The 23586-nt window shown below is 38.5% G+C and overlaps 1 protein-coding gene across 1 annotated transcript in view; it reads right to left on the reverse strand.

Moving 5' to 3' along the window:
• Positions 1–23586, reverse strand: part of SCAF4 (SR-related CTD associated factor 4) — a 64470-nt gene that overhangs the window by 23993 nt on the left and 16891 nt on the right. The window contains exons 3-12 of the mRNA XM_004386967.3: positions 16525–16608; positions 15820–15864; positions 13998–14159; positions 12707–12842; positions 12043–12182; positions 11254–11430; positions 5498–5679; positions 5015–5123; positions 3089–3256; positions 2510–2595 (exon numbers count right to left, since the gene is read on the reverse strand). Coding sequence (XP_004387024.2) covers positions 2510–2595; positions 3089–3256; positions 5015–5123; positions 5498–5679; positions 11254–11430; positions 12043–12182; positions 12707–12842; positions 13998–14159; positions 15820–15864; positions 16525–16608 — 1289 coding nt within the window. The remainder of the gene's footprint in view (positions 1–2509; positions 2596–3088; positions 3257–5014; positions 5124–5497; positions 5680–11253; positions 11431–12042; positions 12183–12706; positions 12843–13997; positions 14160–15819; positions 15865–16524; positions 16609–23586) is intronic.

Genomic DNA, 23586 nt, shown 5'->3' on the forward strand with positions numbered 1-23586 from the left:
GCCTGCATGGTTTCTGCTGAATAATCTGAGCTTAGTCTTATTGTTTCTCCTCTGTCTGTGACTTCTTGTTTTTCACGAGCTGCTCTCAGAATTCTTTGCCTTTGATTTTGGCAAGTGTGATTATGATACGCCTTGGTGATTTTCTTTTGGGGTCTATCCTATATGGGGTTCGTTAAGCTTCTTGGATGGTTGGTCAACTTTCATCTTTCATGATATTGGCGAAGTTTTCTGTTAGCAATTCTTCATTGATCCTCTCTGTGTTTTCTGTTTTCTCCCCTGTTCTGGAACTCCGATCCCTCGTAGATTTTTGCTTTTGATTGTATCCCACATAATTCTCAGGGTTTCTTCATTTCTCTTCATTCTTTTTTCTGATTTTTCCTCAAACAGAGTTGTATCCAAGTTGTTTGTCTTCAATTCCACTGATCCTGTCTTCCACCATTTCAAATCTGCTTCTCAGCCCTCCTATGACTGTCCATTTCTGAAATCTTATTATCTTTTGGATTTCTAATTGTTGTTTTTGTATGATTTCTTGTCGTGAATTTATTTTAGCATTTTGTTCCTGTATTATTTTCTTGAATTCTTCCATTTTTTTTGTATTTTCCATGAATTTGTCTGTTTTTTCCTCATTTTTGTCTGCTTTTTGCTTAAACTCTCAGATAATTCTGAATACTAGGGATTTGAACTCCCTATCAGTTAGATCTAGTGCCTTTTCTTCTACTGGAAGGTCATCTAGTGTTTTATTCTGGATGGACCGGAACTATCCTGTCCTGTTTTTGTAAATGTTTCGATACTGTCTGCTGTCTTCATGGCATTCAGTGGTTCGTCTCCTCGTTAACTGACTGCAGATGTTTGTTTCGTCCTTTTTTATTTGGTTATGTCTGAGCAGGCGGGCTGTGTGTTCTTTGTTGTTTGCTCATCTATGGGCACTTTTCCTTCTCCAATGGGCAGGGTCAGTCAATCAGGTATGGTACAGCTGGGCAGGTCCAGCTGAAGGGGAGTTGCTGGGATGGGTTGTTTGTGGCAAGTACCAGAGGTGACAGTGTGGACCAGTAATCAGTGCAGGGCAGGTTCCAGCAGGCTGTCCCTGTGCTGCTTGGGAATGTGATGTTCAGTACATGGTGAAGGCAGGCAGGAGGAAGGGGCAGATTGTGATGTGTGCAGCTAAGATGGGTATGCGAAAGATAAGAGAGAGGAGAGAGGAACAGGGGCCAAAAACATACACACACACAAAAAACAGTGCTAAGGGAGCTTGCTATTGGAGTGGAGAGATGAGAGACTGAGAAATGAGGAAAAACAAAAATGAAAAAAAAGAAAAAGGGTAGAAGAAAAAAATGAATAAATTGAGAAACTGGAAATGAAGAGAGACAAAAAAAGAATAAGAGAGAAGAAAACGAAACAAAGCAACAACAACAACAAAAAAGAACGAAAAACAAGAAAAAAGAAATGCCCCCAGGGATGTCCCTGTGTGTCTGTAGAGTAAGGGAGTAGCTTCCAAGCCGCACGGTACTGCCTGGCTAGAAGGGGCTCCCAAGCCAAGAAAAGAAAAAGAAAACTAACAAATCAAAACAGAACAAATCAAACAAACAAGCCCCGGGGGTCCTACTAGCTTGGCAGCACAGGCCGGGAAGCACTTTCACAGTTGAGTGGTATTTCACAGCCTTTCAGGAAGAAGCAAAGATGGTACACAGAGCCAGGTATTTGAGAGAAAGGAGGGGGAGGTGGTGAGAGGTAAGAAAGAAATCTGAAGAAGCAGAAAAAAGCAACACCAGCAGCCAAGAGAAGGCATTCACAGAGCCGGCCAGTGTGGGCAGGTGGAATCCAAGCGACACCGGGTCGCCTCCTGGCCAAGACAGTGTGGCTGTAGGAAGCAGAGGAAGGTAAGTAGGGGTGAAGAAAGGTGGGGGATGGGAAAGCCTATATCGCTGGCTACCGGTTGTTCTGTCTCTTGCTGGAAGCTCCGTGAAGCTGCTTTCTCATACCCGTTGGCTGATCTCTGACAGGAATCCAAGATGGCAGATCCACGCAGCGGTAGCTGATAGGGGACCTCTACATGTATCTCTCCTCGTTCCCTGTTCTTGGTCAGTTTCTTGTTTCATTTGGTGCTTGGTTGAGTTATCTCTTCATCTGATGCTTAGGGTTTCAGGATTGACGTGTGACTCTGTTTGACTTAGTTTTTCTGATCTTTGCTACAAAGAGACGGCGTGGGGTTTCTGACTATAGCGCCACATTGCCCAGAAGCCTGAATATGTAATTCTTAAAATTCCATGTTGTTTATTTATACACAGGCATTAGAGCAACTTAAAGGGAAAAAATGTGGGTAAGATGACTGACTGACCATAGGTTTTTTCTGGTTTGTTTCAGTACTTCTGCCCCCACTCTACACATACTGACATGTATATCCAGTGTCACTTTTACTAACACTCTGCAAACGTGAAACTAATCAAACTTGATTTTAATCTCCATGTTTCCTAAGACACAGAGGGTTGGAAAAACATTTCCTATAAATTACCTGGATGCTGACCTAGATCTTGACTTTCTGTTATCAGAAATATGCCGCTTAACCTCTTGAATACAAGATTGTTCCACTTCCATTTCCTTAAAAAAAAAAAAAAAAAAAAAAAACAAAGTGAAAATAATAGAGGCAAAAGGCCAGAATCTAATAAATGCTGAATTTAAATTCTCTTGTCCTGAAACATTTCTCTTCAGGTTACTTGGGACCAAATTACTAGTTTATTAATGACTGGTCATCACCACAAGAAACTTTCATATGGTTTACAAGATTAGTTCTAGAAGTTGCTTTGTATAAATTACACATCATTTTAATAAGCCAGCATATAACACGTGAACCAGGTATCAGTTAATTAAGTAATCTACACTCTTATCTCAATTCTCACAGAATCCTACGGAAGTTGGTAGTTTTGGGACGCCCACTTTTGAGATGAAAAACTCGGGCCATAAAGGGTTTAGTACATGCTCAAGGTATCAGTCTTCAAATTCAAAAATGAAGATAGCAAGCAAATAACCAGGAGTCTGTATATAAGTCAAGCCAACCAAAGAAATAATCAACAATCTAGGCATTAAGTTTTACCTGCTGATGTGCTTTCTGTGTAAGTGGTTCATTCTGTGCCTGGAAAGAAGCCTGGAAAGATGGCTGTACCGGTGGAGTTGGAGGTATGACAGGCTGAGCCATAGGAGGAAACGGAGGTGTAGGAAGAAGCCCAAATCCTGGCATCTGTCCATTAGGAGGAAGTGGAACCTTTTGTTTTTAAACAAAGTGTAGGAACAGTTTTTAAATGACAATTACCAAAAATAATTTAGAAAACCTTTAATCACTTTATATTAAACTATCTTTTTTTTTTTTAAATTGTGCTTTAGGTAAAGCTAAAATATCGTCAATAACCCTTGATCATAGTACAGAGGATTTTGTCTGACTTAACTGGAATGACATGCAACACTGTTAAACAATTCCCACATGTACGTTTACCCGAAGATTATATATCCACATATATAGGTTAAAAATCTTGTAACTCACTTCAAAATTATGAATACAATTTGGTTTATATATTTAAACACATTTATACATTTAAAGACACAATTTCATTTATATGAGGAAGCAGTGTGACAGACTGAACTTTAAAGACAATTAGGCCTTTTGATGGTAAGAGTGGCCAGAAGCAGTGACTTCTAGGTTCATATTGTTTTACTTACTCCAAGGGAAGTTCCAACTAACATATCCACTTTCAGAGTTTAAAATAGCAGAATGACAGTAAACCACAACCTAACATATTTCTACATGTGCAATTCAAACACCAACACAATTTAATGAATTATAAACTATCAGTAACTGTGAAACATCTGGATATAAGTTCATAGGTTTTCTTCATATTTTAAACAGGCTTAAAAAATGCTTTCAAACTTCATCAGTAAATCACTAAAATCACCACATCAATTTCGTATTACCAAATATACAGCAGAATGGATCATGCACGCTCTGGATAAGAAAATGAATATACTCTAAAAAGGCATGTCAGAACCCTTTCTAAACTAAGGCTATAAAAGTGCTATTTCTCAAGCCTGGTCGTACCACAGAATCACTGCACAATTAAACAAAAGATACAGATTCTCTAGAGATTGATGATAGCTCTGGAGTGGGGTCCAGAAGCTGTATTTTAAAAAATGCCCCTCCCTTGCCCCTGTAATTTCAATGCCCAGCCAAGCTTAGGAGACTAAATTAGAGGGTTTACTAAAATAAACCTAGTGAACAAATCTCTACTAACTTCCTGCAATTTTCCGGTGTGCTATGCTCCTTTTACTTAGATTTCAAACCATATTCCTGAGTGTTCAGAGATGAAAAAGAAAGAATTTGATGGTAACGATGTTTAAGGGAGTTAGTTCTGTCTACTCAAGATGGAACGCATGAAGCCAACAGTTTTTCGTAATAGCTGCTATAAACAGAAAAGCCTCTAATGATTCTGTGAATTCTGAAGAGGACCAGAAGCCTGAGTGTCACAAAGTGGTTTGAATATAGCTCCAAATTTGCAAAACCAGCGCATCTCTGGCGGTACCTTTCAGGGGCATAGCTGAGGAAACCACTGCAGCCTGCAGAGTCTGCCGATGCTCTAACCCTTTAAGGAGCACATGGATCAGTCTCAGAATGTTGTCTAAAGCCTCTGATCACACAATTTTTACAGGAAAAAAGGCCCAGCAAGGGAAAGAGCTGTACAACAGACCAGTTTCCTGAAACAGAAACATAATCTCTCTCTAAACGCTCTTAACTAAAATACCTAATTATTAAAACATTAACACATAATGGTATTTAGCATCCTTGTTTTAATTAAAGCAAAAAGCAACTCAAAACAATACAATGTGTGCTCAACAGCTTTTATCAGAGTTGTAGTACTACTTAGCCAATCACACAGCTAAATAATGGTAGTGTGTGAAGTACACGCTGTATTACGCTCTAATGACCAGGTCTTGAGTTATTAAAACTCAGCTGTAGGAAAACCATTTGTACCTGATGGTGCATTGGCTCCTGCTGTATTCCCATCATTCGAGGTGGAAACTGATCCATATTCTGATGCTGTGTATATCCTGGCTGCTGCATGCCATCACCAGGAAATCCGCTAAAAAAAAAAAAAAAAAGAGGTAATCTTTTCACCCATTCAAAAGCCAGTAAGATTCTCAGCCACATTTATGCTACAGAAACATAAAGAATGTCACTCAGGAGCCATTATCAATCCACATTTTACTAAATCATTGATATACTCAGCATTATTCCCAACATAAAAGCTCTTTTTCCTTTCTTTTTTTGGTGGTGGTTGTTGTAGATCTGATAGGATGCCTCCTCATCTGGGAGAAAACCCAAACCATCACCTCAATTTTACAAAACAATGAAAATTATAGATGAAAACTGATTTTGATGCTAAACGTTACATCAGTACGCTTTTCCAACAACGCTCAACTTTCCCACCTCCGAGGAGTTAAAGAAGAAACGTACAATGGTGCCTGTGGAGGAGGAGAAGCAGCAGGGGCGGCCGCAGTGGGGACGGCAGCAGTGGGCGCAGGAGCGGCGGCAGCAGGAGGGGCTGTGGTGACAGCGGCGGCAGCAGCAGCGTCTTCTTTCTTTGATTCTTCCACAGCCTCTGGCTCATCATCATAATCAAATCTATCAAGCAGCTTCTGGAGTAGGTATATCAATATTCCGTTTTAAAATTCAGACTGTGAGTCACAGCATAAAAAACATTATAGAAACCACAGATGTGTACCATCATACATAACCCCGCCACGCTGCCACAGACAACCGCATGTTTCCATATGCCCCCTAGGACCCTGATTCGCAGACATCAACCGTTTTGACACAAATACAATTTTATTCTGCTTTCCCTCTCCAATTTTAGGTGCAGTTTTTGACTACTTTCTATATGCTCATTTCATCGTTCATTTAGTAGTATAAATATTTTACTAAAATATTCATTTTCCTAGACTAAAAACTTTTGGTACTTTATACACATCAAAACGGGTGTCCATTTTGAGTCAGCTGTAAAAAGTACAAAAAGACTGTCTTAACCAGTCACTATACACATCTACAGAAAAATATTCACATGCTGTTTGCTCCAGAAGATACTAACGTGAAAAAGAAATCCGTCTCCATTAAACGAGAGAACGGCACAGGCCAGGAGCACAAAGCCTCATCACCTGTGCACTACCTTCTTTCTCAGAACTTCAGAGATTTTCTTAAAACTTCAAACTTTTTACTAGAAACGTTCATTGAAGAAAAAAAAAAAAAGAATCGGCACACCTGACAAGATCTCATGTATTCTCAAACAAAGGTAACATCTTGAACCTCTACTACTGTGTTATGTGGATTACATAAAATACGTCATCATCACAACTCTGCAATGGAGGCATCGTTTCTTCTTTTTACAGACATGGAAACTAAGGCTCAGGTGATTATGTAACATGACCAAGACTGTACAGTCTGTGATGGTAGAACAGGGACAACTGGCCTTCTGGACTTCAGAGCCCTCAGTCTTTTTCCTCCAACAAGCAGCTTTTTCACCCAAGTTGTGCCCACTTTGCTTGGGGATTTCAAATTCCTACCCTTGTGTTGTTCTGTGATAGTTCTGCCTAGGAATTCTGGTCCTACTTTACTGAACAACCAATTTCTAAATTAAGAAAGAAAGTTCCCTCCATGGTCAACACAGTATGTAAGACGGAACCAAGTATAAAGAGTGTTTTGGGACAGAGCTAACTTGTGTTTCTTATAATTCTAGGTCACTGATTAAAAGTTCTTATTATAACTGAGAGAACTAATGTTTTCTAAACGTCCACTATGACCCAGACACCTTCTATTTTAGACAAAAGTAGCTTCTTTAACCCTCATGACAACCATAAAATATAGCTACTATCATCATTATTTTACGGTGGTGCACACTGAACATTTAAATGACTCAACATCAAGACAAAGCCAGCAAGTGATGGGAGTCACCATTAAACTTGGGTTGAAACCATCTACAAAACAAAAAACTATCATCTTTGCAGTTTATCACAAACAGATATGTTCTTTAAAGGTTTTAAGATTTAAACCTATCGATTTGAAAAAAAGAAGCAGTTAAAAAATAAACCAGCATCTAACGAAAAAACTTTGTGAAACTGAGGCTCTACAAAGCAGCTAAAATAAACAAGTTGTTCCCACTGACTGACAAGCTTAAAATAGACCTTTTTCAACAAAGGAAAAGCAAAGAATTCTATTTTTTAAATGTGATGTAACTAACAAACATTTGGCCAATCCACTTAAGACAAAATACTAAAGGAATTAAAATTCAAATTAAGAACAAGATAAGATGCCCACCATCACTATTATTGTCCGACATTTTTCTGGCAGTCCTAGTCGCTAATGCAGTAAGGAAAAGAAGCAGGTACAGCTGTTGAAAGGAGCCCGGGAGGCACAGTGGTTAAGCTCTTGGCTGCTGATCGAATTGGCGGTTCAAATCCACCAGCCACTAGGCGGGAGAAAGAGGTGGCAGTCTGCTTCCGTAAAGACTGTTGTCGTTTGGTGCCAGCAAGTCAGTTCCGACTCACAGCAGCCCTATGTACAACAGAATGAAATATTGCCGGTACCGGGCCATCCTCAAAAACCTTATGGGGCAGTGTTACTGTCCTATAGAGTCACTATGAGTCAGAATCGACTCAACAGCAGCGGGTTTAGGTTTTTATGGTCATAGATGTTGAAGAGGAAAAGTCAAATTGAGAAACTACCTAGAAAATCTAAAAGAGCAAACTAGAAAACATAGAGTTTAATACTGTGACCATTTACAAGATAAACTAATCAACAGTTTCCCCCATGGCATCATTAACCAAATAAAAAACGTCATTAAACATTAAAAATGACTAAATATCTAAGAATAAATTTAGCAATAAATGTGCAAGACCAAATGAAGAAAATGATAAAAGGGACTTGAGCAAATGGAGATTCTGTATAAGCTATCAGTCCTTTCCGAGTTAACCTATAAATTTTATTTATGCTAAAGCTCTTCTGAAAAAGTAAGCCCATGAATAGTCAAAGAATAAGTTTAAGAAAGAATAAATGGGTATATTCCACAATAATACATAGTATAAAAGTGTTAAGTAACAGGTTATGATGCAGAAATAAAGAAATATGTTAGTGGAGCAGAAAAGAGTCCAGAGACAGACATCAAAACATGGGAATTAAGCGTATGACAGACACACACACAAAAACAAACAAAAAAAAACCCAAACCCACTGCTGTTGAGTTTATTCCACCTCATAGTGACCCTATAGGGCTCTACAGAACTGCCCCATAGCATTTTGAAGGCTCTAATCTTTACAGAAGCAGACTGCCACATCTTTCTCCCACAAAGCAGAGACTGGGTTCCAACCACCAATCTTTGTTACACAGCCGGGTGCTTTAAATACTGTGCCACCAGGGCTCCTGGGACAAAAACAGTGAGGGAGAATTGGCTATTTCCAAAAATACGAAGATTTAACTATCTTGTACCATACTCTAAAATAGAATCCAGATGCACTGAAGTGACAAAAATGAAAACCAAAAACATTCAACTACTAGGAGAAAGAACTATTTTATAATACAGCTATAGTTTCCCCAAAACACAACAAAAAACAGAAGACTAATCTGACTATACAATAATTTGTATCTGCTGTACTGCAAAAGACCCCATAAATATTAAATGACAGCTTAGGAGAAATATGTGCAGCTTACAGTTTTTAATATGAAAAGCATTTCTACAAATTATTAAAAAATAGAAAAATAGGCAGAGATAAAGACGTAATTCACAGAAAATATAGCAATTATAAAAAGGAAACAACTTCACTATTAGATACCATTTTGAACCTGTAAGTGTCAAAAACTAAAAAAAGCAAAAATAAACCAAAGGTAAACACTGCCCACACTCACACTGGCACAAGCAGGGAAAAGGGATACTTAAATACTGCTGGTGAGATAAAAAATTGGTATAACATTTTTGGAGGCCAATTTGACAGTGTCCTTTTTTCAAAGGCTGGATGAAAGAAGAGAGAGTTTATTCAAGTAAACATACATACAGAAATGAGTGTATTATTTTTAACCTGACACATCTACCCTACTATACAGGAACAGGAACACACATGAGTATGTGAGCATGCCTGTACAGGTGTACATCTGTAGGCATAGGTATTTATATGTGTTTCTGTATGCTGCATGTGTATTCATACATGCAGTAGAGCACGTAGGGGCCACAGTTAAGGAAACTTCCTAGACATAACCAAATACCTCGTGGGATCGAGTTACTGGGTTTGAAGGCTCAGGACCATGTTCTGAGGGGACATCTAGGTCAACTGGCACAACAATAGCTCATAAAGACAATGTTCTACATTCTAGGTTGGTGAGTAGTGTCTGGGGTCTTAAAAGTTCGTGAGCTGCTGCCTAAGATGCAACTATGGGTCTCTTCTCGTCTGGCACAAAGGAGACTGAAGGAAACCAAAGACCCAAGGAAAAAATTAGTCCGTAGGACTAATGTCCTACGAGAACCGCACCCTCTTCTAGCCTGAGACCAGAAGATCTAGATGGTTCCCAGCTATCACTACCAACCATTCTAACCAGGGATACAACAGAAGGTCCTGGTTAGAATGGAGAACAAAACTCAGATTCCTAAAAAAGGTCAGACTTACTGGACTGACAGAGACTAGAGGAACCTCCAGGACCACAGCCCTAAGACACGCTTTGAATTTGGAACTGAAGCTATTCCCCGTGGACATCTTTCATCAAAGTAAGAAACTGGCTTATAAAATAAATACTACCACCCAAAAATACTGTGCTCCCCTTAATCAATCTTGAGACCAAATGGTCAACATTTACCCTAAAACAAAGATGAGAAATTAAGGAGAGGCAAGGACGCTAGATTAATGGACACAGAACAAAAAGAATGGAAATAACGAGAATGCTGACACGTGAAAAATGTAAGCGAAGTCATGGTACAAGTTCTATCAAAATTGTTAAATAAGAACCTAACTTGCTATGTAAACTTTCACCTAACACACACACGCGTGCATGCGTGCGCACACATACACGAAAATCTACCCTACAGAAAATCTACCTAGATGTACAAAAATATGTTAAGGATCATACGAGCTTCCGCATTCACTAGAGTCATGAAAAATGCAAGATAAACTCAATGTCTATCATGAGAAGATGATTCCAGAAAAAGCATGCTTATAGTACGAAATGTTACGCATCATATACAGTAATGAGACACCTCTATACATACTGATTTAAAAGGATGATCACGGTATATTCTTATTTGAAAAACACAATTATGTAGGAAATACACAGTAGATTCCATTTTTAATAAAACCATTTAAAAAAGGCCACATATGTAAGAATTTATGTTTATATGTGCATGGAAATAGTCCAATAGAACATATATAAATCTGTTTGATGCACAGTGGAACTGTTTCTCATTTTACTTCATAACTTTCTGTATTGTTTGCGTTTTCCCCTACAATATGTATTCCTTCTGTACTCAATGATTTTTCTAACCTTCTTTTAATCAGCAGTCATTAATAAATCACAAAGATATAATGAAAACCAGTATGTAAGATTTACCATACAGATTCTTAATTCACACTACTGGCAATAAAGATATTACATTTTATAATTAGAAAATTGGAAAGAATCTGAAATTTTAGACTGATGAGACCAGAGATATAATTTACGGCTTCTAAAATTTTAATTTTTCTGCAGTGAAAGGTGTAAAATGAAATGAAATTTTATGTAGTTATAAACCTGATACTAAATAAACAAGACATTTAAAACTGACAAGAGCAGAGCTGTTTCAGTTAAATTCCAACAAGAAGCTCTGAGCTGTGTGTGTTCGACACACCTGTGTCCTTAGCGGCAGCCTCTTAAATGTGCCTACAGAAGCCTTAAGGCTCAACAGAGCAGCTGGAAGACACTGAACTAGCCCAAATGCTCAATTAAACATATGGTAACTACAGTGAATTGTTTTACTTTCCTTTACTTCCTGAATTTTTTTTTGCAATAAGCATATAATAGATTTATAACCAGAAAAAATAATATGTTTCAATTTCGAGGAGAGGGAAAAATCCCTCAAACCACAAAACAATAAAACGAGCAATCCACAGACAAGCTACAGAAGGGGTTAACTTCCACAATGCAAACTGAGTGATAGAAACGGCGGGGTGGGTCACGGGGTGGGTCACGTGAGAGAAGCATACCTTGTCAAATGCAGTTTTTTGTTCAGGTGGGGGGAAAGCAGCTTTTTGTTCAGGTGGCTGTGGAGGAGCTGTCTTTAACTGAGCGGTGATAGCTTGAACCTGAGCCATCACAGCATTGTCAATGGTGGGAGACTGTGGTTTTGGAGGTTGCTGAAAAGTCTGAAGGATCTGCTGAAGCTTAAAGAATGATAAACCACACAACAATGTACAATCATAGTATCAAATGTTAATTTACTAAAAAAGAAACAAACAAAATAAAACCTTAAATGTGACTCAAAATAGCAGAGGTACAGAGTAAACAGGAAAAAAATAATCCACCTTTTACTAATGGTTAACTTTGCGGTGAATGAACACATCAAGGACACAATGCGTGTGGTGTAAGATTGAAAATAAATGCTGGTAACACCCATGATATAAAATGTTGGTGAAGGAGAAGAGAAAATACACTGAATTGTGAATAAGGTCAATGCAAGTTTTCTAGAAAAATGGGAAAAATCTCCCCAACGGAGATCATTTTGAAGTCAACAAGACATGCCAGAAACATGAGCAACAATACCACCCCCAGCAGTGGTGAAGCCCTCCCCAGGTGGGTGGTTTCTAAGTGAGCTGTCCCCTATCTTCCCCTCCACACTCCCCTACTATCCCCATGCCAGGATCTCCCGAGTGAAGGCCGAGCTGAGCAGCAGACGTATCTTCTCCCTTGAATGTGCTCACTAATTAGAAACGGAAAACGCGAACTGACCACAGTGCCTGAGCCTGAAGGCATCGCATCTCTGGGTGGTGGTTTACCTGCTGCCCTTGAGTTGTCTGGAACAGCTGGGCCACAGCAGCAAAAGCATCAGAGCTGGGCAACTGCGGCATGGTTGGGACGGAGTTTGTAGTGACTTGTGGGGGTTCAGAAGAAACTTTTACTGGAGGTGGAGGTGAACCTTAAAAAAAAGGAGGAGGGCATTAACATCTAAGAAAATGGTAATCTACAAATTTCTCCTCAAACTTCATTAAGTTTCTTCACTAAAATAAAATTCCATCCAGTTTAGAATAAAATAAAATACACAGACTGTAGTACTACAGAATTTATACTACAGCAACACATAGTATAGAGTCCTGGCAGCACAGGGGTTAAAAGCTCGACTGCTAACCAAAAGGTAGGCAGTTCAAATCCACCAGCCACTCCCAGGAAACCCCGTGGGGCAGTCCTACTCTGTCCTATAGGGTCCCTAGGAGTCGGAATTGAGTTGACAGCAATGGGTTTGGTTTGGTTTACCACATAGTATACATGTGGTATAGTAGAATTTATACTATTACAAGTACAGACGAGCATATTTTTATTAAAACTAAGAATTACGGAGAGAAAACCATAGCTTCTAAGATGTAAACCCGTTTCCTTCTTATGGAAAAATTCCACCACAATAAAAAGACTCAAAGTTTTCTTGCCAGACACACATGACCGTACCTTCATTATTAGTAACACTTTCTGCTGCTGGGGCGGCATTACTGGTTCCTGCTGCCATGTCCAAAAGAGGCTGAATAATCTCAATTTTAAACACACCATTTTTTTGCCAAAGGTTCAGTACACGAACTATTTTACTCTGTAATGTGTGACAAAACATAAATATTAGTATAAATAATTTATTATACCTCTTACAAAGAAAGTGAGGAGCACTCCTTAGGCAAACATTTCCATCGTTACTAACTCATTTCCTAAACAAACAAAATCCACCATTGGAATTACAACCTGGTTAAACCATTCTAAGTCAGTTTTTCTTCAGTGGTGTAATCTAGAGTAAGGAACACAGGACTATGGACCTAAAGAATTAATAAAAGTAGATTATTAAAAATGTGTTAGAAGTTTTCATTACATTTTATTTATGGTTACAAAGAAACTTCATCACTGACAAAAAGCAGTTATCTTAGTAGACAAACTGAAGGAGAATTTGAGGATGATGCTAACAGAGTATTTAAGAAACTCGCCTGAAATAGATAGGTATGGTGTTCTGTGGACAAGTAAATACAGAGGAGACCCAGAAAATACTTATTAAATTCATCAGTCTAAATAACTCTAATCGCCTACTCAAGGAATTACCTTTTCTCTTGTGCATTTTAACCACAAGTGCGTTCTCCTTCAAGAAAATAAACCTAAAATCTACAACACTCAAAATTATACGCCATTTATTGTAAAATGTTTCCATCCTTCATTATCCTGAGTATGTTTACCAGCGTATCTCCCCCACCTATCAGAGTGAAGTTACTATGCCTTTACTGTTTTTCTACCTTTTAATACCACAGCTCTATGAGAAATTAAATACTGTAGTCTTTGCTAATGAATACCCTATACTCTAGCATCTGTGTATGCTGAGGAAAGTCATCAATTATTGGTCCTTTCCTTCTGGAACAGGCAACAATCTGAGATAAGCACTGACTTTCTCTACTGCAGAATTTCTTTACCACTCAACTACAAGTAAATCTTTCCAACAACGTCTTCTTTAAAGCAAGACAGTGCTCCTTCTTTCATATTTCAAAAGTACAACACTCCTGAAGCATTTCACGAGAAAATAGATAAATATGAAATGACCAATTGCAGAAAAACACTGGGTTGTGTTTAAGTTCACCACATCATCAAGATTATTATTCAGAACTACATTAGGCTTTAAATATCTAATACAAACAAATTTAAATAAATATAAAAATAGTAAAAACAACCCCAACAAGATTTCAAGTTTTAATTTAAAAATGATTAACTATACCTTATCTTCAGATGGACAAAGATATAAATACTGGAATGTGGCGGTTATGTTTTTAGAGAATCTAGGCCCAAAAACATCTTTATCAGTTCCAAATTGATGACGAGACTGTCTCACAATTGAGTCAATTACATATAATCCTGGAACCTTGTATTCTGGCTTACACTGTAAAGATAAAGGTGTAAAATCAATACAAGAAAAGCAAAATCACCCTCTGACACCTATTTATCTAACATTTAAAAAACTTATATATATGTATGTATCTCCAATGACTCACAACTGACAGCCTCTCTATCATCTATCTCCAATGATTATTTCTGTTTAGAAACTACTCAAATGTTTTGGCTCTCTAATCAGCAAACTGGTCTAATTTCCCACAGGTCTATAGAGAACTACCATTCTCTTCATGCATTTGACTCCCAATGTTTTGTTCTTCTCTTATCCCTTTACCTCCCTCCCCACATACAATTTCTGAGAATCTACATTCCTTTGCAAATCCACTTATTGTAATACTCTCTACCACAATTTTATCTTTCAAAATTATCAAAAAGATAATTTCAACAACATCTGTCAATTTTAATTCTATTCAAGAAGCAGAGTACCAGAGAAACAAAAACTAAAAGAAGGTCACTTCTGGCTTATCCAATCGACAAGAACAACAGCAGGGGGGGGAAAAAAAAGCAGAGACACATGCACCCACATACATTTCTGGGGGTAGTGTAAACTGATAAAACCTTTATGAGGGCAATTTAGCAATTAAAGCAGAGCCTTATTTAAAAACCTTTGATCCAACACTTCTACATCTGCAAATTTATCCTAAAAAAACAAGATGTATCCAATGTTTTTCCCCTAGGATTAGTCACTGAAGCACTGTTTTATAAGTAAAAAATCAGAAATATCTATCCAACTGGCTGAATGAGTCGTGCTAACAATCACGCAACGAGATGCTTTGCAGATGTTTACGATAAACTCAGTGGGGAAATCAGGTTACCAACCAGTATATCCAATTTTTATACTTTTATAAATGTACTGGTACACGAACAAAAAGGGAATCCAAATTCGTAACTTGAAGGTGGTGGCATATAGGTAATTTTTTTTCTCCCATCTTACCTTGATTTGCTATCATAAAAGCCTCTAAGGACCATTTTTTGCCTGTTGGAGCTTTAACTTTTCTATCACTAATCCAGTATTCAAAGGTCATGGATTAGAAACATTTTCACAAACATTTATTGTTGCTGTATGCCACTGAGTCAATTCCAGCTCATAGCTCCCCTACAGGACAGAGCAGAACTGCCCTATACGGTTTCCAAGGCTGACATCTTTACGGAAGCAGACTGTCACATCTTTCTCCTGCAGATCGACTGGTGGGTTTGAAAAACTGGCCCTTCAGTTAGCAGTCGAGCACTTAACTACTGCGCCACCAGCGCTGCTTCAACATTATTGGCATGTGCTATATGGCCAGGTCAAGAGGACAAGGTAAGACATATAAATAGACGCGTGCTGATTAAATAGTTATAAAAACATACAACTGTGAACTGGGACACGGTTTAATTCTGATAGGGGCAGACGAGAAACACTGCAGTGAGGCTTGACACAGGTTCAGTGCCTGGCTCATGGCCGGTGCTCAACCAACGATATTCCAGTAAATATAATTTGTTCTATTTTTAAAAAGATCCTCTTAGTGACATTAGTGATGACTGGAACCTCTAGTGACTACTTTTTGTGTACAGTGGCTTTAGAAGCAAGCATCCCAAATTACAATTTATGAAGTAATTACAAATACTGGTCATAAATTAAATGAGGTAATGATGAAAAAGATAGTTACCTTTTTGATGAACTTTTCTACTATTTGAACTACATGCTTATAAAGCTGAAAAAAATTAAAAGAAAATTACTGTCCAATTAAATATTTCTACATTTCCTATAAAGAAATCAGAAAATACTTAAAACCTTGACATTTGTACAATTCAAATAATTCAAGATAATACTGAATGAACCATGAGAAATAACCCATATTACAAGTCAAGAACAGAAAAAAACTCTTACATAAAATTCAGAAAGGAATTAGCTAAAACAGAAAACTACAAAAACTGCCCCAAAACAGAAGGTCCTTTTCTTAGATTTTTAATCAATAAACCCTTCATAACGCAGCATACCGTTCATTATAGGCAACACGGGACGAGAGGGACAGGAACAAAGGATTTGGAATAAAAAAAATGCAGTTTCTAAACTGAGTAACTTATTAAAACGTGGTCTTGGATAAGACATTTAGTTTCAGTGAGTTCAAGTCTCTTTTGTAAAAATGGGGCTAACACTCAGCTGGTTTATTACACGGATTAACGAAAAAAATTCTTAGAAACGGTGGGCTACGAGGCAAACGCACGGTATCATCACTTACCTTCAGCAGAAGCTGGTTAGTGCTCTTTGATTCAGCCCTGAGCTAATTCACAAGATGAATTTCTACACTCAACAAAAAATTTTCAAAACTTCAAAATATTTCTCAAATGAAATATACTTATTTTATTCTTACCTTAATAGCTTTAATAGCAGCTTTAGTGATGAGAATCATCTTGGCTCGAGAGATGGGAGGTTTCATATCCATAAGGGAAAAGAGCTTAAAAAAACAACAACAAAAAAGAAATGATTACATAAAGCAAAACGTAAAAGGACAAAAATCCAAGCAATACTGTGAAAGGTGCTTTTCAATAATGATAACCCCCCAACCAAGTTTTACAAAATTAGAGGGCAACTGCCCAGCTCTACAAAGATATTCGCAATGAATTTACAAAGAGAACAACAAACTTTTGGAATTACGTGTTTAACAATTTGGCTAGTACACAAAAACCAAGAACTTTACTACATAACTGCACTACCACTTAGAAACTAATAGGAAAAGCTCATATTCAAAATAGCAAGAAAAAGAAAATCATCAATCTAGAGGGAAAAACATTCAGAAAACACACACACACACACACACACACACACACACAACTTCACTGAAGAACTCAAAAATGATTTGAATGGAAAGAAACAAACCATGTTCCTGGATTGAATGTGGCAACAGTGGGACTCCATCAATAGTTAATGCAATTTCAATCCAAATCTCAATGAGATTTGGGAGGAGACCTTAAAATAGCTCTAAGTTTATTTATAGAAGTCCTGGTAACTCAGCAGTGAAGCGCTCAGCTGCCAACCAAAAGGTTGGCAGTTCAAACCCACCAGCCACTGCTCAGTATAAGTATGTGGCAGTCTTAGCTTCCATAAAGATTACGGCCTTGGAAACCCTATGGGGAAATTCTACTCTGTCTTACAGGGTCACAATGAGTCGGCATCAATTCAACGGCAATGGGTTTGGTTTAAGGTTCGTTTGGAGAAATATGTCTAATACACACGAGGCAACAAAATGTAAAATGCCATATAAAGTAATAATCTTGTGATGTTCACCTAAGAATTCAGTTTTTTAAATTTGTCCTGAATAAAAACAACAGCCCATATTAAAAAGATTAACCCTAATGGTGACGACACAGGAATTCAATTTTAAAAAATCTCCTTGTTGGAAACAACCTAGACGCCCATCAACAGATGAATGGATAAGCAAACTATGGTCCATACACACAATGGAGCATTACGCAATGTTAAAGAACAGTGATGAATCTGCAAAGGATCTCACAGCATGGATGAATCTGGAGGGCATTATGCTGAGTGAAATAAATCAATCACAAAAGGACAAATATTGTATGAGACCACTACTGTAAAAACTCATGAAAGGTTCACACACAAAAAGAAACAATCTTTGATGGTTACGAGGGAGGGGAGGGGTGGGGGGGAGCACTAAATAGACAATAGATAAGTGGTAGCTTTGGTAAAGGGTAAGACAGTACATAATACTGGGGAAGCCAGCACAACTTGTACAAAGGTAGGTCATGGAAACTCCACAGACACATCCAAACTCCTGGAGGGATGGAACTGCTGGGCTGAGGGCTGTGGGAACCATGGTCTTGGGTAACATCTAGCTCAACTGGCATAACATAGTTTAGAAAGAAAACATTCTACATTCTACCTTGGTGAGTAGCGTCTGGGATCTTAAAAGCCTGTGAGCAGCCATCTAAGATACTGCACTGGTCTCATTCCTTCGGGAGCAAGGGAAAATGAAGAAAACTAAAGACACAAGGGAAAGATTAGTCCAAAGGACTAATGGACCACAACTACCACGGCCTCCACCAGACTGAGTCCAGTACAATTAGATGGTGCCCGGCTACTACCACCGACTGCTCTGATAGGGATCACAAGAGAGGGTCCCAGACAGAGCTGGGGAAAAAATGTAAAACAAAATTCTAACTCACAAAAATAAGACCAGACTTACTGGCCTGACAGAGACTGGAGAAACCACAAGAATATGGCCCCTGGACACCATTTTAGCTGAGTAATAAAGTCACTCCCAAGGTTCACCCTTCAGCCAAAGATCAGACAGGCCCATAAACAAAACAAGACTAATAGGGCACAAAAGCCTAGGACAAGGACTAGAAGGCAAGAAGGGACAGGAAAGCTGGTAATAGGGAACCCAAGGTCGAGAAGGGAGAGTGTTAATGTGCCACGGGGTTGTTAGCCAATGTCATAAAACCGTATGAGTACTGTTTAATGAGAAACTATTTGTTCTGTAAACCTTCATGTAAAGTACAATAAAAAAAAAAAATCTCCTTGAGAATAAACTTTCACTAATTGAAAAAAAATTAGGTCAAAGACAGTAATATTTTAAATTATATAAACCCCAAGAAACTAAGAATAATTTAAAATATTTCAATTTTAACACAAACCCTGAAAAATATCAACACTGCATGTTTTATGAATATATAGCATAAATCTATAAGGGCATATTCTGACCACTTATAAGTTATAAAATTTATTAAGACAGTTTATTGTTATTCTATTCTCTATACCTTAAGCAGAAAAAGGGGATGCAAAAAAATACATGGATCTTAAGAATAAGCAACAGTAAGAACTACTTCTCGGCATTAGAAGCTTGGGGAATAGTATTTTAATGAAGCCTAAGTCAGAACAATTATTATTCATCTAATGCCACAAAATAGGCTTTTTCTTGATCATTTTAAATACTTCTCGTCATATTAAAAAAACAGACAATTGAGCACACAAGACGCACTCCAGAATCTATATTTAAATTATCATAATTTATTTACAAAACTCAAATGCTGACAATACCATATAGCAGTATAATGACAACTGAGGCAAAAGACCAGCAAAAGAAACTTCAAGAACTATGAGAGAGAGTTGAAGGGTGTTAATACATTACAGAAAGCAAAGACAACTTGGGAAGAGAGGATGACAAACATGTGAGAGCCTACGATTTATCAGGAAGCGCTGAGGTGGTTCACTGTATTACCTCCTTCAATCATATTAACTCTTAAGGTAGATTCTGTTACACCTGTTCTAAATGGTAAAAAAGGTTTTAGCTGTTGCTCAGGGAATAGACCTGAACTAAAATTTCTTGATTCTAAGAAACTCAAAATCCCTAGTAGCGTACACACATCCTTACACAACGCTGCTTACTAAGTCGATGCAGGACCATTAACTGCGATTGGGAATATAGAAAAAACCAGGCAGGCATCTGTGCCCATGTGTATACCGTACTAGTTCAGGGATAACATCAAACATACTGGATTCAATCTGGGATGCCTACTGAATATTCGGAGTATCTGAGTGGTGCAATCATTTAATGCACTTGGCTGCTAACTGAAAGGTTTCAAGTTTGAGTCTACCCAGACGCACCTTGGAAGAAGAGTCTGGCAATCTACTTCTGAAAAATCAGCCACTGAAAACCCTACAGAGCACAGCTCTACTTTGACACACATGGGGTCACCGTGAGTTGGAATCAACTTGACAGGAACTGTTTTTTTTAAACTGAATATCCAGGCAGAGATTTCAGGCAGAGTCTGAAATACAGATCTGGAGCACAGAAATGTCCACTTTAGAAACTAAAAGGTCATGGAATCAAAGCCATGAGGACAGGTGAGGTCACCAAGTAGGGGTTTATAGCGAGGGAAGAGAGCTAACAACATATACCTAGTGAGGGTGTACAAAAAAAATCCAATGTGGCAAAGACAGAGGTGCACAAAAGAAAACCAGAAGTGGCATCTCAGAAATTAAAGGCATTTAGCAGGGTCAAATGCTACAAAAGGTTAATTAGGACATAAACCAAACTTTGTTCATTCAGTTTGCCAATTATGTGGCAACAAGTGAAATCCAAAAGACTCACTGCATTGGGCAAATCTGCTGCAAAAGACCTCTTTAAAGTGTTAAAAAAGCAAAGATGTCACCTTCAAGACTAAAGTGCACCTGACCCAAGCCATGGTGTTTTCAACAGCCTCACATGCGTGCAAAAGCTGGACGATGAATAAGGAAGACCGAAGAAGAACTGATGTCTCTGAACTGTGGTATTGGCGAAAAATACTGAATATACCAGGGACTGCCAGAAGAATGAACAAATCTGTCTTGGAATGCTCCTTAGAAGCAAGGACAGAGAGATTATGTCTCACATACTTTGGATATGTTATCACGAGAGATCAGTCCCCGGAGAAGGACATCATGCTTGGCAGAGGGTCAGTGAAAAAGAGGAAGACCCTCAACGAGATGGACTGACACAGTGGCTGCAACAATGGGCTCAAGCATAACAATGACTGTGAGGATGGTGCAGGACTGGGAAGGGTTTCATTCTGCTGCCCAAAAGGTTGCTATGAGTCACAACCGACTTGACAGTACCTTACAAGAAGTGACATCAGTTTTCTAAGTGATTCCAATCACTTAAAAAATGAGTGGCAAGTGAGAAAGAAGAAATGCAGTTTGGGCTCATTTTTCACTCATTCAACAAATACTTGCGATGTTAGTAAGTCGCAAGCTCAACGTGTGCCTCACGAGGAGAGGGAATCATGTTTCAATGCTTTATAGATGGCCACTCTCCTAACACCTCTTACCACTGAGGACTGTAGTAAGGCTTCTGCCACATTTAAAGGTTTCTTTTTAGATGCCCTTTACTCTACCAATGATTTCCTTAAAACTGTAAATAAGTATTTGATATAATTATGATGAAAAATACTACACACAGATATAAATTCTTAAAAATGGAGGTTTACAAAATTACCTTTTAAAGTTCAATGAATGTTACTAAATATTTTATTGACCTTTCCAAAGCACAAATTCATCAAATTGTCTTTTTCAAGGCAGAAAGGTCCCGTGATATCTAGGTCAGCTCCTTCACTGGATAGAGACCCAGACATGATATAAATTATATACAACAAAGTATAGAAACTGATGTACTTCACTGGTAACCATGCACACCAACATCACTCATTTGGATAAAAATACCGACAGCCTTATGGTGAGGTAGATGTTATACCTCCATTTTAGAGACGGGGGCACTGAGGCGCAGAGGTTCAAGAATCTGCTCAAAGTTCACAAAGCTAATTAAGTGGCAGAACTCAATCTGTGATCTACCATTTCCCAAAGCTCCAGTTCTTCCCAGTAAGTACCTAACAAAGAAGGAAATGATTTAATTAATACTATAACAGATTAGCACAGAGGAACAATACACAGAATTTAAAGATAACAAGGGCTCCATAGCTATGTTAAGTGAAGAAATTAATATACGTTGTTGTTGTTAGTTGCCAAAGAACCATCTCCGACTCCTGGCCATCCCATGGATAACAGAACAAAATGTTCCCGGTCCTGCACCATCTGCATAATCGCTCGTATGCGCCAGTCCATTGTTGTGGCCACTGTGTATTCTGAGTGCCTTTCAACCGAGGGGGCTCATCTTCCAGCACTGTACTGGACAATATTCTATTGTGATCCATAGTTTTTAGTGGCTGATTTTCAGAAGCAGATCACCAGGCCTTTCTTCCTAGTCTTGGTCTGGAAGCTCTGTTGGAACCTGCCACCATGGGTGACCCTGCTGGTATTTGAAATACAGCTGGCATAACTTCCAACATCACAGCAACATGTAAGCCACCACAGTATGACAAACTGACTGATGGGTGGTGAAGGTAATACACAAGCATATATAATCGTTACATTTAACAGTGGTTTTTCAGTAACAAAAAATAAGTGACACAGAAATAAAGTGATATGCTCAGCCAAGCAACAAGTTAGAAGAGGCAACGTAAGTTATCACAATATTTTTTATCAATTTTTTGATGCTTAAATGGTTCTTCAACTTAGTATCGAAGGTGTTGACTTAGGAAAATAAACTGTCAGCATAATTCTGATGGTCAGAATAGTGAGCTAAACAGCAACCGAATTTCAATTTCACAAGACTTAGGACTTGTGATGTCTCTCCTCCTCTTTCGTTTATTTGACTCAATAACCACCACCCTGTCCGTCTGTACTCCTACTTTAGCAGTCCAGTGCAAACCATCCGCACCACTCCTGGGACCCTAATGGTTAGAACAAAGGTCAGTAACCAAACCACCTAGGAAATACTGGCTCTATCACTTGCTAGCTACAAGAAGTTCTTTCTTATCTGTAAAATGGGAATAATGTTGTTGCTGTTAGGTGCCATCAAGTCGGTTCCGACTCATAGAGACCCAACGTACAACAGAAAGAAAAACTGCCCAGTCCTGTGCCATCCTCACAATCACCGTTGTGCTTGAGTCCATTGGTGCAGCCACTGTGTCAATCCAGCTCGTTGAGAGTCTTCTGCTTTTTTGTTGACCCTCCACTCTACCAAGTATGATGGCCTTCTCCAGGGACCGATCCCTCCTGATAACATACCCAAAGTATGTGAGATGTAGTCTCGCCATCCTTGCTTCTAAGGAGCATTCTGGTTGTACTTCTTCCAAGACGGATTTGTTTGTTCTTTTGGTAGTCCATGGTATATTCAATATTCTTTGCCAACACCACAATTCAAAGGCATCAACTCTTTTTCGGTCTTCCTTATTCATCACCCAGCTTTCACATGCATATCAGGCGACTGAAAACATCATAGCTTGGGTAAGGTGAAGACTAAGGTTAGTCTTCAAGGTGACACCTTTGCTTTTTAACACTTTAAAGAGGTCTTTTGCAGCAGATTTGCCCAAAGGAAAGCGTCTTTTGATTTCTTGACTGCTGCTTCCATGGGTGTTAACTGTGGATCCAAGTAAAATGAAATCTTTGACAACTTCAATCTTTTCTCTATTTATCATGATGTTGCTTATTGGTCCAGCTGTGAGGATTTTTGTTTTATGTTGAGGTGTAATCCACACTGAAAGCTGTGGTCTTTGATCTTCATCAGTAAGTGCTTCAAGCCCTCTTCACTTTCAGCAAGGAAGGTTGTGTCATCTGCGTAACGCAGGTTTGTTAATGAGTCTTCCTCCAATCCTGGTATCCCGTTCTTCTTCATATAGTCTAGCTTCTTGGATTATCTGCTCAGCATACAGATTGAACAGGTATGGTGAAAGGATACAACCATGATGCACGCCCTTCCTGACTTTAAACCACATAGTATCCCCTTATTCTGTCTGAATGACTGCCTCTTGATCTATGTATAGGTTCCTCATGAGCATAATCAAGTGTACTGGAATTCCCATTCTCTGCAATGTTATCC

The sequence above is a fragment of the Trichechus manatus genome, unplaced genomic scaffold, assembly GCF_000243295.1.
Source record: "Trichechus manatus latirostris isolate Lorelei unplaced genomic scaffold, TriManLat1.0 scaffold00177, whole genome shotgun sequence".
NCBI classification, from domain to species: domain Eukaryota; kingdom Metazoa; phylum Chordata; class Mammalia; order Sirenia; family Trichechidae; genus Trichechus; species Trichechus manatus.